Source organism: Scomber scombrus, chromosome 23, assembly GCF_963691925.1.
Source record: "Scomber scombrus chromosome 23, fScoSco1.1, whole genome shotgun sequence".
In the NCBI taxonomy this organism is placed as follows: Eukaryota; Metazoa; Chordata; class Actinopteri; order Scombriformes; family Scombridae; genus Scomber; species Scomber scombrus.
In genome coordinates, this window is record NC_084992.1 from 21,550,892 (window position 1) to 21,565,601 (window position 14,710).

The 14,710-nt window shown below is 41.2% G+C and overlaps 1 protein-coding gene across 1 annotated transcript; it reads right to left on the reverse strand.

Moving 5' to 3' along the window:
- Window positions 1-495: 495 nt before the first annotated feature.
- On the reverse strand, window positions 496-2,044 carry paqr9 (progestin and adipoQ receptor family member 9). Its single transcript, XM_062445443.1, has one exon. The coding sequence runs from the start codon at window positions 2,042-2,044 to the stop codon at window positions 881-883; it is 1,164 nt and encodes a 387-aa protein (XP_062301427.1). The 3' UTR covers window positions 496-880.
- Window positions 2,045-14,710: the final 12,666 nt, after the last annotated feature.

A 14,710-nucleotide genomic window follows, 5' to 3' on the forward strand; every position in this document is an offset into this window, starting at 1 on the left:
TTTCACATCTACATTACCCAAGTGGACCTACAAAAAACATGTCAGCAGGACATCATTATATTCTTCAGAAACGATAGCGTCTTTTAAGGTTGGAAAGCGACCATGGCTTCTTAATGACAGGGCGCGTCCATCCGACCGACCCCCTGAAAGTGCTTTACTGTAAGACTGATATGACTATATCTCAGCTATTTCTGTTACGTCTGCAAGGCCACCACACTTCCTGCTCACTTAGAAAGAGAGGGGAAATGAGACTGCATCTATGTTAGTTACAGGAAGAGAAGGTAAAAAGACACGAAACAATGAACTGAAAGCACAGCGGAGAATTTTGTAAAGATGCAGTTTAAGAACGGGGGGGGGGGGGGGGGCGCAAAAGGAGGACGTGACAGCACGCAACACATTAGTAACTTCTGTAAATGGTTATGCTGACATTTAAGCCACATTACCCAAATGTTATATAGAACATATGGATATGAGTTGTCCTAGGGACAACAACTTTCCCCTGTCCTCAAGTGCCTAGTCCCTAGAGGTAGTTATTGTCCTCGCTGCTCAGACATCCTTGTGGAACATGTTGGAGCAGGTCAGGGGAAAAAACTGGCAAGGTCCTCCAATATCCACTCAACCAGACAGACACCCTGTGGTGAGCTCAGAATATAATCCTCTCATCTCCCGTTGACCCCAATTTCCCCTCATGAGAGCTTGAAAACTGCTCTCAAACGGGGTAGGGGACATGTGCGGGACATGAAATCAGAAGGGAATTATTGTTTCTTGTGCGCTTCACTTTGTGGCATGGCTCCTTATACATGTGCAAATCTTCCTTCACAGTAGTGAATGTAAAAAAAAGAAGAAAAAAAAAAGAAAAAAAGATGCATCTTGTTTGCGATCAGTGACATTTCAGGTGTTTGTTGAGGTGCTCCTTTTCTAGCTGGTCTCTCTCTGGTCCATAAATGCAGTTGGCATGCCAGGAGAACCACGTAATAATGGAGATGATGGTGGTCTGGAGGAAGAACATTACCCCGTAGGTGGAAGCTATGGTGGGTCCAGGTAGGCGCGCGAGGGTGGCAGGGGGTAGCAGTAGATTCGGGCTGAGCAAGATGGCCCTGACCTCTGTCTTGATCATGTGGAGTTCGTCGAGGATGGACAAAAACGTGCAGCAGTGGAACCACTGGTGGCTGTGCCCCCAGATGTCAAAGCACCCTGGGGCTAGGCGCTCAGGGATCTTGCTGATGTTGAAGACTGCTGACACCAGCAACCAGAAGCAATGACGATAGAAGAAGCTGGGCATGGAGGTGGAAGCAGCGAAGGAGGAGGAGGTGGGGGAGTAAGGCGATCTAGTGAGGAGACGGTAGAAAACCGGCGTGGATGAGACGAGGAATGGGAGGAGGAAGACAAAGGTCCGGATGACATACCGATACTGCCTCCACCTCTGGCGAGTATTACAGCAAGATAAGACGCAAATGATCGCTACAACACATGCACTCGGGATGTAGAAGGTCTCAAAAAACACACTGAACTCTGGCATTGCATAGGGCGACGATATGGGAGAATGGGCAGGTTCATGTTTCAGGTCCATATGGGAGTCATTTCGGCCTCCTATCTCCACTATTCCTGCACGAGGGTGGATGTAGTAGTAATACGCCAGTGACGAGCCAACCGTGTAGGAGCTGATAGTGCCATAATCCACGAAGAAGCATACTTCTCTTACCACAAGAGACATTGAGTTGAGCAGGTGGGCCATGCTGCTAGCCATTAGCAGACAGAACACCCCGATGTAATAATTCCAAAGCGGATAGAAGAATGGATCGTCAGCATGTGGCGCACCTTCCCAACCAAACACCTCCACAAAATAGTACGAAAAAATGAAAACTGGCAGGAAGTGAGTCCAGAAGTTTCCAGTTTCATTAGTAGGTCTGAATGCTGACAGTAAGCAATCCTTCAGGCTGTAGTTTGGGAAGCGGTAGCCAGTGAGGATGAAGTTTTCTATGACTCGAGGCGGCACTTCTGTATGCCTCAATAGAGGCAACTGCTGTCCACAGTTCAGAAGCATGATGGCGACAGTTTATGAAGCTGACTGCCAAAAAACATCAATTTGGACTTGTTTTGGAATGCGGTTCAGTTTTTATTGCTTAGCTTTTGACTTTTTTTGCTGATCACAGCATGAATAATGATCGCTTCCTTACAATCTCTTACTCGTGAGTGTAAAAGGCATCTACAGGCTGGGTTGGTTTGAAAAGACCTTTCAGCGCTTCTCTTCTTTAGACCTTTGAACCCAGCTTCTACTACATGCCTCGTGAGCTGCGGGATAATCCAAAGAGCGGAGTTGTTCCGTCAGTATTGTAGGCTACTGAGAGGAAAATGGCAGGGAGAGAGTAGTATCCACGAGCCTCAGGCCACCTGTTTGGTTAATTTTTCCCTTTGATTTCCTCTTTGACCCCAGAGCGTTACAGAAGGTCAGCAAAACATCCAGCGTGCCATGCTTGATGTGGTTCCCTTATTTTGCATAGGACATGGATGATTCCCTTTGTTCAGTCATATGCACATTCACGTGTCTCGTTATGCATAGTTCTGCAAATAAAAAATGAAGGTCACTTATTATTACTGTGTTACAAGGCTTGAACACCGTGTCAGTTACAGTCTAATGTATCCATACAGCAGAGAGGTCCATTAAGCTGTTCAGTATGTAGGTCATGCTGGCCCTGAGCTCTATGTCAGGCTACTGCAGCCTTCTATACCTCCTGTTGTTCCCGAGCCTCCATCCTGGATCCACTTTAGACTCATTCACTTCCCATTCTGTTCCGATGCAGGACGCTGCGGAGAAGAAGAAGAATTCCTCCCCGGTGAGCAAGAAAACGTTTGTGTCCGGTGTTTAGTCCGTTAACACAAGGTCACGTTTAAAAAAATAAATACGCCATTTTTTAACCGGAGTTCTAACATACATACGCTGCCGTGAATGCTGAACCTCCTCAGGCTTGAAGCCAACCGGCATTTCGGCGAAACAGAAGAACCGGAGACTAGTTGACAGGTACCAGAGTAAAGTTACACGACAGATAACGCATCACTTCCGGTTGCGCATTTCAAAATAAAACAATCACCGGCATAAAATGGACGTGATTGATATTTGTTGCCATTTTTCATGAGAATCATTACCATCGAAATAAAAAAAAAGTGACAATAGGAAGAAAGAAAGGAGTCAGATTTTGAAAAAGCACAACTGTGGTTTCATTTGGTAAAGATAAAGTCTCTAAAGTCACAAAAATAGCACCAGCCATCAGCCAAATGTGGTAAAAATATCAATATTTCTCCACTCACCAGCAAAAAAACCCAATGTTGATCTACTGAGTGGCAACAATGTGAACATCCACTAGCTGTTTGGCTGGTGGTCAAAACTGTGAATTTTTCATCCTGAGTCCAATTCAGTTTCTCCAGCACTGCATTTGAGACCTTACATGAAGTCACTTATGCAGACATTTTTAATACACATTTATCTGATTCATTTTTAATAAATAAAACATAGTTTTCAGACTTTCTGCATCACTATAAACATTTTCTTTCATTATACTATATAGTGCTCTAATAATCTAGTTGCATATTGCTTTGTCTTTTTTTTCTTACATTCTGGATTATTATGTAGGGGAGACCGGCGATGTTTGTAACATTTCTGTCTAGCTCTTTTAAAATACTTGCATTCAACATTTGATGCAAACTAGTGACACGTGTCTGCTATTAAATAGCATGGCTGTTATCTCTGCAACACATCAGAAAATAGATGGTTTAGTCTCAAACACAAGGAGGGAAATGTTACAATTTATCCCATAGTCTTGGTAAATTGTATCATACCCTGGGGTGAAATGTAACATTATGAAATAAGGATCATGACAAAAACTAAAATTAATTAAATAATGGTGTTCAGACTTTGTGCATCACTATCAACATTTTCTTTCATTTTATTTTAAAGTATAATAATGTGGCATATCTTATATTCTGAATTATTACACTTGTGATTTAAACATGCTTTGGCAGTGCTGTGCTCAGGTCATTACAGCAAAAAGATGTATTTATTTTTAAAATGGCAACTCATTTTACTTTGAAATCGGATTCAATAGGTTTCCGGTCTCAGAGCGTGCTTTTCTGGCAGAATAACGGAGTAGAGTCTAACGTTAATCCAAAACTTCAATCGTGCAGCGTTTCTTTCTTGTTCGTGTAAGTTTCTGTCAGTAGCTGGCACGCAGAACACAGACACAACTAGAACAGATCAAAACTGAAGAACCAGAGTAAAAACCGTGCCGTGCCGTGCCGTGCTAACCAGTCTACCCCTACTGAGTAATCCTGCTACCACTGAGCCCACCCCCGCCTCTTTTTTATTCATTCCACTTTTATTGTAACCTATAAACATTTATGGCTTTAGTTATATCCTATTTTATTTCTTACCTACCACACCACGTCTGCTTTGTGATGTAACTGCAACCTTAACACTTCTCATCTATAACAGTGGTTCTCAAAGTGGGGTCTGGGGGACCACCAGGGGTCCTTGAGAGTGTTATATGGTTCCCTTCCCCAGCAGTAAAAGGGGAATAGCCTAGTTTCACTTTCGCTATATTTCCTAATTCCATGTATAAGTAACACAATGACAGAGTGTGTGACTATTTAAGTCCTGGGTATCATACACTTCCTGTAATAAAACATTTAAAAGCAAAAATCAGTTGAGGGGTCTTTTACATGAAAAACATCTAAGAACACTGATCTATAGGAACACTTTCTCCCCCTCAATGTCACACTTATTAACAGTTAACTCACTGTATCTAGTCTAAAATACAAATATATTTAAATCATTCCTGTAGGCTATATTTGAACAGGCTGTGCTGTATGTACTCTAGGCACTCTCCACACCTTTGCACTGTTTAGGCTATATCCTGTTTACAGTTCACAGAACAGTTGCATGTGTAAACAGTCACTTCTTATGTGTATGTCTGAAGACTGTTGTGTTCTATATCCTGTGTGAGTACATTAAGAGCCACTAAACCACAGTTACATTCCTCGTACACATAAATAATACTTGGCTAGTAAAGCTGATTATAATATAAATGTTTAACTCAGATTGTGCAACATCAATGTGTAGATCTTGGAGTCCTTTCTTGAACTGTTGTTGGTTGCTGCACTTAACCATGCGACCTTTGTCTCTTCTGATTGCCCGGTGGACTGACTGAAGTTTCGAAGCTAACGTTGCTAGCAGTAGATCTCAAACAAAAGCGATATTTCTCATGATGACTTTTTGCTAAGCCGACATCTTTTTTTGTTTGGTTCTGGATAATTAGGAGCACACGTAATTCATTTTCATTCATCTCTTAGATCAAGCAGTGGTCAACTGTGATTGGCTCGGCCCAATTAATTCCTCCTGTTCATACCGGCCATTAAAAGATCCCTTTCTAAAAGCGACTTCGGTGTATTTTATCTGAAGCCAGAATGAAGTGTCAGCAGTCTTGTAGCACTTACTCAAGTCAAGTAGTTATCTCCCACATTGAGTCTTTTTTAGCATAGAATTCCCCCTCCTTGTGTTTCCCTGTATAGCTGCAGTGAAGGGATAGTAAAGACCTTGTGGTTGCTTTGCAATGCAGATAATTACAAAGTAGAGAAAAAGACATTCAGTCTGTGGCGCTGACAGCATAGAATAAATACATTGAAAAAGAATGAGTGTGGGATCAAGTTTACACTAAGACTAGACTCTAGAATCCAAGACTAGAATCTCATATCTCAATGGATATTTTCACAGAATCTTGTCTATAGTCTAGAATTAGTCTTAATCTCTGAGTCTGAGAAACTGGACCGACTGGCATCTACTTTAAGAACTGCACACAGAGTGAAACCTTATATGCCTTTGTAAGTATTTACACTATCTAGACAGTATAATCTTGGTATAAACAGCATGTGTGCTCTAAAAACACATGCTTGTTTTAAAAGGCTCAGCACAATTGCTTTTTCACAAGCAGGGGGGAAACTACATTTTGCTTTCCATCATGTCAACCATCACTCTACCAGGCCCACAGGCAACTAACCCTGCCCATCCATCTAACCGCTCACTCTCCAGCAATGACTGTTGTGGCCAGATGTCAGGAAGTCTTTGAAGTGGCAATTTTTAGCAGAGTGGGGTGAGCATGGAGAGGGGAGGATGGTCGGGGTTCGTTCCAAATCCCCCTAAGGAATAAGAAGCGGGCCACACTTCGGTCGCACAGCACACTGGGAGAGCTGAAACATGACTTTTTAATAAGCGATTGACAAGCACTGAGGATTTAATGGATATGGGACCACGCCTGTAGTTACTTCCTGTGACATAATGGATTTTAAATGGCAGGGTAGACTTACACGATAAACCTCCAGAAAGATGCACAATAGGATGTCTAGAGTTATACTACAGTCCAACGTGGTCCATTTCTAGAATGAATTTAGCTTCTTTCCTGGAGAACTCTCTCAAATAGCCTCATTCAGCACCTTTGTGCTCCCTCTGAAGACCCCCTGGGCATCTTTCTCCAGGATTCTATCCTACTAGCACAAACCTGAAAAGTATGTTCTTTGAAATACAGGAGCCATGAGTTTGTCTGCATGTGTTTATGTGTAAACAAGACTTATCTCTGCAGAGCCAGTGAGTCATTTGACTGGTCATGTTTGTCAGACTGAAGGGAAAAAGCTGCCTTTAAATGCTGATATGCCCCTCAGCTATAAAAACACTAAACCAAACCTGACTTGTCTGTGACATTTTCTTTCTCTTTGTGTTGCAGTTGCTTTCCTCTCCCTGCAGGCCATGTCTAGTGTCTCAAAAGTAGATGTGTGTTCGCTCCAGGTCAGCGTCGTTAATGTCACTTACCAGGAGCTCAACGTTCCCTCATGCTTGTACACGAGGTGGAAGATGAAGCCGTCGAGCTACATGAGAGAAACGATAAACGATGGAAAAAGAATTTGAGAGTTGCAGAATTTGATTAAAATATAACAGAAGATAAAAAAGAATGTTGACATCACGCTGTAGTAAACATGCCCAAACTAACCAGAAACATTTCCTGCTGATTATATCATGGTCCACAGTTTTTCAATACTGCAATCCTCCAATATATTTTGTCTATTCAGATCAGCTTAAAGCAAAGTTGTGCAAATGTTGCTGAATAGTAGCCACTGTGGCCAGTTACAGGAAAATTGTAGATACACTATATTGCCAAAAGTATTGACTCACCTGCCTTGACTCGCATATGAACTTAAGTGACGTCCCATTCTGACGCCAAACCCAGACTCGTCCATCAGATCGCCAGATGTTGAAGCACGATTCGTCACTCCAGAGAACGCGTCTCCACTGCTCTACAGTCCAGTGGTGGTGGGCTTTACACCACTGCATCCGATGCTTTGCATTGCACTTGGTGATGTACGGCTTGGATGCAGCTGCTCTGCCATGTAAACCCATTCCATGAAGCTCTCTACTGTTCTTGAGCTAATCGGAAGGCCACATGAAGTTTGGAGGTCTGTAGCGTAGAGTTACTGTCATTCTAAATCACTTCCACTTTGTTATAATACCACTGACAGTTGACTGTGCAATATTTAGGATTGAGGAAATTTCACAACTGGACTTGTTGCACAGGTGACATCCTATCAAAGTACCACGCTGGAATTCACTGAGCTCCTGAGAGCGACTCATTCTTTCACAAATGTTTGTAGAAACAGTCTGCATGCCTTGATGCTTGATTTTATACACCTGTGGCCATGGAAGTGATTGAAACACCTGATTTCAATTATTTGGATGGGTGAGGATTTGGATACTTTTGGCAATATAGTTTAGTAAAGTAGAAAAGTGTCTTAAAGTCAGTGGACTGACTATATTTGCAGCCATATTTGTCTAAAGTTTGCGTTTCTGCCAGACACCTGATGTTGTGTTTGTGGTGCTCATTACCAAAACATGAACTGGAATAAAAAGGTGTGGATACACTAAACCTATAGCTGATGTAATGGGTAGATGTATAGCTGCTTCTTTCCACTGCAAAAGCTAAATGAGAAGTCATGTGTAACTATTGTCACAGGTTCTGCTTTTTCACTTCCTCACTCGGCATATGTAGTCTTGTATACCTCTTGTTTAATACATCCATGGAGTTTTACTTTGTTCACATAGGATTTGGGACACAGTCTTGTTTCTGTGATTAAAGCTGCAGATAAAGCTCCTCATCTGTTGTCTCCTCCTTACTGATGCACAGGGGGGCAGTGGAAGGGGGTTGACGGTTGGTCGGGGAGACAGCGCCGCCCCGTTGGATTCATCCATCACCTCCCAGCTGTTCTTGCATCTCAACGCACTGACCTCACAGAAGGAGGCTGGAGGACATCAGTCAGTGTCACTGTGTGTTCAGACAGAATGCAAAGTGAATTTTACCCACATGCAAATAAAATGCAAAGAAGCGAGTGAATGCAAATTCACCTGGGTGGCACATATAAGACAAGAGCGCACATCTTTAGTGCTTCGTGAACATGCAGAGGAAAGGAAAAAGGAGAGAGAGTGGAGGGAAATAAGAGATAATCTGAACTTCTGGTGAGGTCAGTCAGAGGCTGAACTGAACACAAACACACTCCAACAGACAGATCAGTGCGTCAGCTGCCAGCTAAGCTTACAGCTAACGTACAGATGGTATTCTGTCTGTTTGCGTCTAATTAATACAAAAGGTACACCTGTCAAATATGTGAGGATGACGGGAGGCAAAAATGTTCTTCTCATTCAGTCTCAACACACCCGGTGACCCATATATGGAACTAACACTAACATTTAAAGGAATGGTTCTCTCCTTCTATGAGAAGAACATCGATATCAATCCCATGTGTGTGTTTTAAGTACAGGGCTGGATTCAGGAAGTGGTTAGCTTAGCTTAGCATAAAGACTGGAAGCAAGGCAACAGCTGGCCTGGAAATACACCTAGCACCAACATATAAAGCTCAGTAATGATCACACACACACACACACACACACACACACACACACACACACACACACACACACACACACACACACACACACACACACACACACACACACACACACACACACAGACACACACACACACACACACACACACACACACACACACACACACACACTATGGAGATCATAAAACACGATTTTCACAAACAAAGGCTGTTTGTTAAAGGAAAGGGAACTCCGGTTTCCTTCCCACCATTCAACAGCAGACAATACACTTCACACGCACACACATATTCACACAAGTCCTTTGAAAGCCTCCAAGCAGACGATACTCACCAATGACTAGATCAGCCTCAGGATCCCGTGGCATGTTTAAGGTGCTGCGGTGAACTCTGACCCCGATGCTCCTTCTGTCAGGTCTGTGATGTGGCAGCAGGCAAGCAAGAAGTCTGTGATGGTCACACTGGAAAGATGCAAATTAAATAAATATCTGACCAATTTTACAATATAGCATACAGCATTGAGGACTGCCATACTGTAGCTGGAAGAAAATGAAAGTTTTTTTCTTTAGTAGTGACACTAATTAGAGAAATTGGGATCAGCTGGTGACTGATTAAAGCACATTGGCATTTGTGGGGTTTTTCCTGTGCATACATATCATATATATTATATCAGCCCAGACATGTGTTTGGTTTTTAATGTGGTTAGAATATTACAATACACATGATTTGATTAAAGCATCATAACATTTCTGTGATCCAACCTTTTCCACATTTGTTTTGTGGAAGGCTTGTTTTCATCCTATCAAATGTCCATATGAGCTTCATTAAAATCAGATAAACAAGGTCACTGCAGTTTCCCAGGACAAGCTGATTATACTAGTTGCTGGTTTAGTTTGACTGTTTATAAAGTATAAGGTATAAATTATCATCCTTTTCTGTGTTTACATGTTTTTTTGAAATGATGGTCAATAGGCCTCATTTAAATGAAATTATACCTCATTTTTAAGTTAATGCTCTCCCAGGTCAAAACTGACGCAGACAACAGGAGAGATAAAAAAATCAGCAATTAGCAGACTGTTCATTAGGAAGTTAACGGAGCTGATAATTAACCTTCCTTATTTATCTTATAAGTGTTCATGGTCAAATTTGACCAGTCTGTTTTAACTGCTCTTATATTAACACAAAAATCATGAATCACCAAATTTTGTTTAAGACTGTTTAAAGCTGTGAAACAATGTCTCAGACTCGTGGCTAACATGAGTAACATGGTCCAGTCACTTCTTCATTTGTAAAATAAAGGGAAGGTGTAAATACAGCTTTATACATGAGGTCTGTGAGAAGATGATGATGCATTGTTTAGTCTGGAAAGTGTAGATCACATGGAGGGCTTGGTTGTGTATCTGTAACAATGTTCACTAAACCACTCAATATTCAGTGAAAGTGGTGATCGGTAATTTTATATGTTCAAATGCCCGGTGTGGAGGAAATCATGAGGCTTTGAAGCAACTGGATGAAAAACAATGTACAATTCAACAGGGGCCCTTCCCAGAGAAAGTGCCCCAAATTGCCAAAAAGTGCCCCTTTCCGACTCCAGGTTCCATATGGGGCACTTCGAGCGTCCCAAAATGAAACGGGGTACCTGAAGTGCCCCATTCTGAAAGTGGATGGGGGGACCCCGAGGCGCCCTCCGGTCAACAGGGGCGCTTCCCAGAGAAAGTGCCCCAAATTGCCAAAAAGTGCCCCTTTCCGACTCCAGGTTCCATATGGGGCACTTTGAGTGTCCCAAAATTGTTTGTAAATTTGTCAGATTTGTCCTAAACACTGGAGGAAGGTTAAGAATCCATAGTTCACTCTGCCCCCAAGCTTCAGAGAGGGTGACGGTCAGCTGAACCTATGTTAGTGTAAAGTAGGAGGTTCAGGATGTGTGGAAAGGAAGGCCATGAATGTTCACTCTTTAGGTTTATTGCAGCAATAAATGGAGGGGGGGGGGAAGACACACGGGTATATAAGTCTGAAAAAAACAATTACAAGCTTTAATTTACACAATAAACCAAATTACTTCCATGTCATCACTCAAAAATGAGGTGTAATTTCATTTAAATGAGGTCTGTTGACCATAGAACCTGTCTAACACAGCATTGGGTGATGATTGGAGAATTGGAATAAATAAAAGAAAAAAGTGAATCATTACTACAGTCAGCTTTGGCTCTCTTTTTTTTGGATAGTTGAACACCCCTTATCTCACCTTTCACATGATTCCTCTCCTGTGGGAGTCCTGCTTTACAATAGAGCTGACAGGCTAACAGAGAGCAGCGGTTTGAGGTTACAGGATATCACAGCAGCACGTTGACACTGAGCCGACAGACAGCAGAGAAGTCTATTTACACTGTGGTTACACCAACAGGTTTAAGACTATACACTAATATCACGCACCGAATGTTCACCCAAATCATGACAATCGAGGACGATACAGCAAATATATCCCTTACATACGTCTCTCCTGGGCTTAAGCGTTCTTTCTGGTGTCGTAACACAATCAGGGAACGGACTTGTGAAATAAAACATTAAGTGTGCCCGAGGTAGGCTAATTTTCATCTGTGGTTCACGGGCAGGTCAGGACATGAGGGAGCTCGGTCTGTATTCACATCTAATATTCTGAGCGTGCTCTTTGGAGAGCTTTGGACTTGTAAAACCCTCGAAAAGAGTTCCAGTTCAGGAGTGATTTAGTCCTAAAAATGGACTTGAGACTTTGAGATGACTCACAGAGATTCTGAGGAAGGAGGAGAGTGGACATGAGGTTGTCCCGTCATCGCTAGAGATCATGTCCTCATGCTTACTGTCTCTATTTCAAAGCAACAGTAGGAAACAGCAATGATATTTGTACAGTTTAAACTTGTGGATGGTGATTCAGAGGTCTGAAACCAGCCTAGATCTAGATTCCATTAAAAGATGAACTTTTATATCCATGATGATTTTGGTGCTTGGGCGTTCTCCTGCTCAAATATGATGGAAAAAAACACCCAGGAGAGTAGATGTCCACCCACAAACACCAGTTCAGGGGTCACATGTAGAGGAAGCTCTGACAGTTCCTATTGGACAAGAGAGATAAGAGGTTCACAGTGATTATTATTGGATATTGAAACAGGATGTCAGGGTTTTATGTATTTCCTGCCAATTTCCACTGGCATCAGAGCAAGGAAGAAAGAACGCTGTCAACTGAGAACCAAACATATAAAACATGCTATGGAAGATTTAAAATTCCTATTCCTATCTATTCAGCTTTATTGTCTTTTAAAAAATGAATGAAAATGTACCTGAAAAAACAGGCAGTATTTTGAGTGTACAGTTAAACAGTAGATATACTTTGTTTATAAGTGAGCTCTTTTATATGAAGGCATATGAGTGGCATTAAAAAGAAAAATCTACCTGTAAAAGAATAAGAAAATAAATGTGGAAATAAAAAGAGAAATTAATAAAATAAAAATAAATGTAGAAATATAAAGGTAAATAACATAATATAAAAGAATATTGTCCAATCTTGATCCCCTACAGAGTCTATGAGCGTCATCCAGGAGCACCTCAATGTCCATCATGTCAAAGTCTGCTCCATTATCAAGAGTGACTTTAGAAAGGTGACAACATGGTGGTGCTTTATCTTCTTCAAAGCCCTGGAGGTCGACCCTACATTTTCCCCCCAGCTATTACCACCTGCTGTGTTACGCTCAGCAACATCTGCTCTTGAGTCAGCACATAAAAATGAGTATACAGTACCACACAGATATGTTGCTCACACATCTGTAACAACTGACATCAGATTTATGTTAAAATGAAAATGAAAGAGGAAATATAACAACAGCCTTTGCATATGATAAATGATGATTAAATATGATACTGGGAATAACTAGTTAGACTTGGAAAGACTACATATCCCAGAATCCAACTGGGTTACAGTAATTCAAGTATAGTTATTCCAGTGCGTTAGATTATGATTAATTCCAGGTGTAATCAATGAGATCATACATCTGATAGATAAATACACACACATATACATACATTACATTGTGAATGTAATACAGTGAGTGATATGGTATATAGATAACTTATTATTCAAAGCATGTCAGATGGTGACATGTGTGTTTCCCACTCAGTGTGACTTTTTCATTTCTCTAAGCTAGAGTCACATGGCTTCCTATTCTCTTATGGTTCAGTGATGCAGCAAAGGGAAACACACTGGCAGACCGCATCTATGCACCAGCCCACAATTATTTAGAACTGGATGCACATGTAAATGCAGCTTAGTGAAAGTTCAGTCAGGAGGACGATCTTTTTGCATGCTCAGGTCTGTAGATTTAGTTCTCAAACCATCTGTTAATCCTCTCCCTCATGCATGCTCACACATCATTTCCTCGCTGCGATTGCCTGGGGGGGGTCAATTGAGATGTCAGCTGTTCCAACCAATAGCACGGTAGCAAACATTCCCCATGAACCTACTACTGTAGCTGTCTTTTTAAATGTTTTCCCCCTCTCTAGTGCTTTCGTGCTGCCGTTATGTACACACCCTTCACCCAGTCCCCACAGATTCATCAGTGCATTCACTTTTTAACCTCATCAGTCTTATCAGCGTCAGCAGAAGTTATCAGCCACCACCACCAGTGTGTGGACTCAAGACTAACGTACCACCTTTTAACCCTTTACATACTGTTCAGGGTCACATTTGACCCATTTCTTTTAAGTTTTAGAGCTGTCGAAACACCCCAGACACATTTCTTTTAGTCTGACTTTTCCTAATGTGACCCACATTATACAAAATGGAAATAAAATGTATCATCAATGCATTTTTAAAATTTCTGTGCAACTGATACATATTTTTATAAATGCAAATATATGAATTGGACCATAAAATAGTGATTTTGAATGTTCTTTTTCCATAAGATCAATCAAACATGTATTAATGACTGATGGAGAGACTAATTATGAATCAGTATATAACCAGTATGTAAGGGTTAAAATCTCCCTGTAGAGTCTAAGTGCTAAAAGACTTTTGACAAGATTTAATCATCAATATCTGTATAATAAACTATTCTTTTTGCTTCATTCACTTGTTTCTCCTGATTGAAATGGTAGCAATGTTTATTTTATTTTTATGTCTTATTTTTCTTTTGTGTTCATCTCAAAATATTTGTAAAGGCAAAAAACGGTCTTTCTGTTCTCTGTAGACATATAACTTTATTACTTATAACAAAAAACCCTTCAAATGAAATGGGGCAGGGGGCTTGTGTTTTGTTTTTCTCTTTTTGAGGTTTTCTTATTTTGTTTGCTGCCAGTGTGACGAGCCAAACCTCCAAACCCATCACCACACTAGTTTCCTGTTGGGACTGAAACAATTAGCATAAAAAAAAAACAAGACGTGCAACAATGTCTTTATCTGGAATCATTTAGGAGAACAACAGTATTATGTAATATTAAATGATTGAATGATGCTTCTATGTGAAAATAGAACAAAACTCACTCTCAGGCCAGTTTAGAGGCGTTGTGCTTCCCTGTGAAGAAGACTTGTGAAGAGCATCTCAACCTAACGAGAAGCTATGTCTCTTCTTCTGACATCTGCAATGCATTGTGGTTAATCTGCAGTGCTGAGTGACCACGGTGAGTGATGTTGAACACTCAAGCAGTTTTATAGGTTAAGGGTAAAAGGAAGGAAGATCTCTATTTTTAGTTGCAGTTTTTCAATAACAAACTCACCCAGAATACTTTAATAATAATCTACAGCCACACT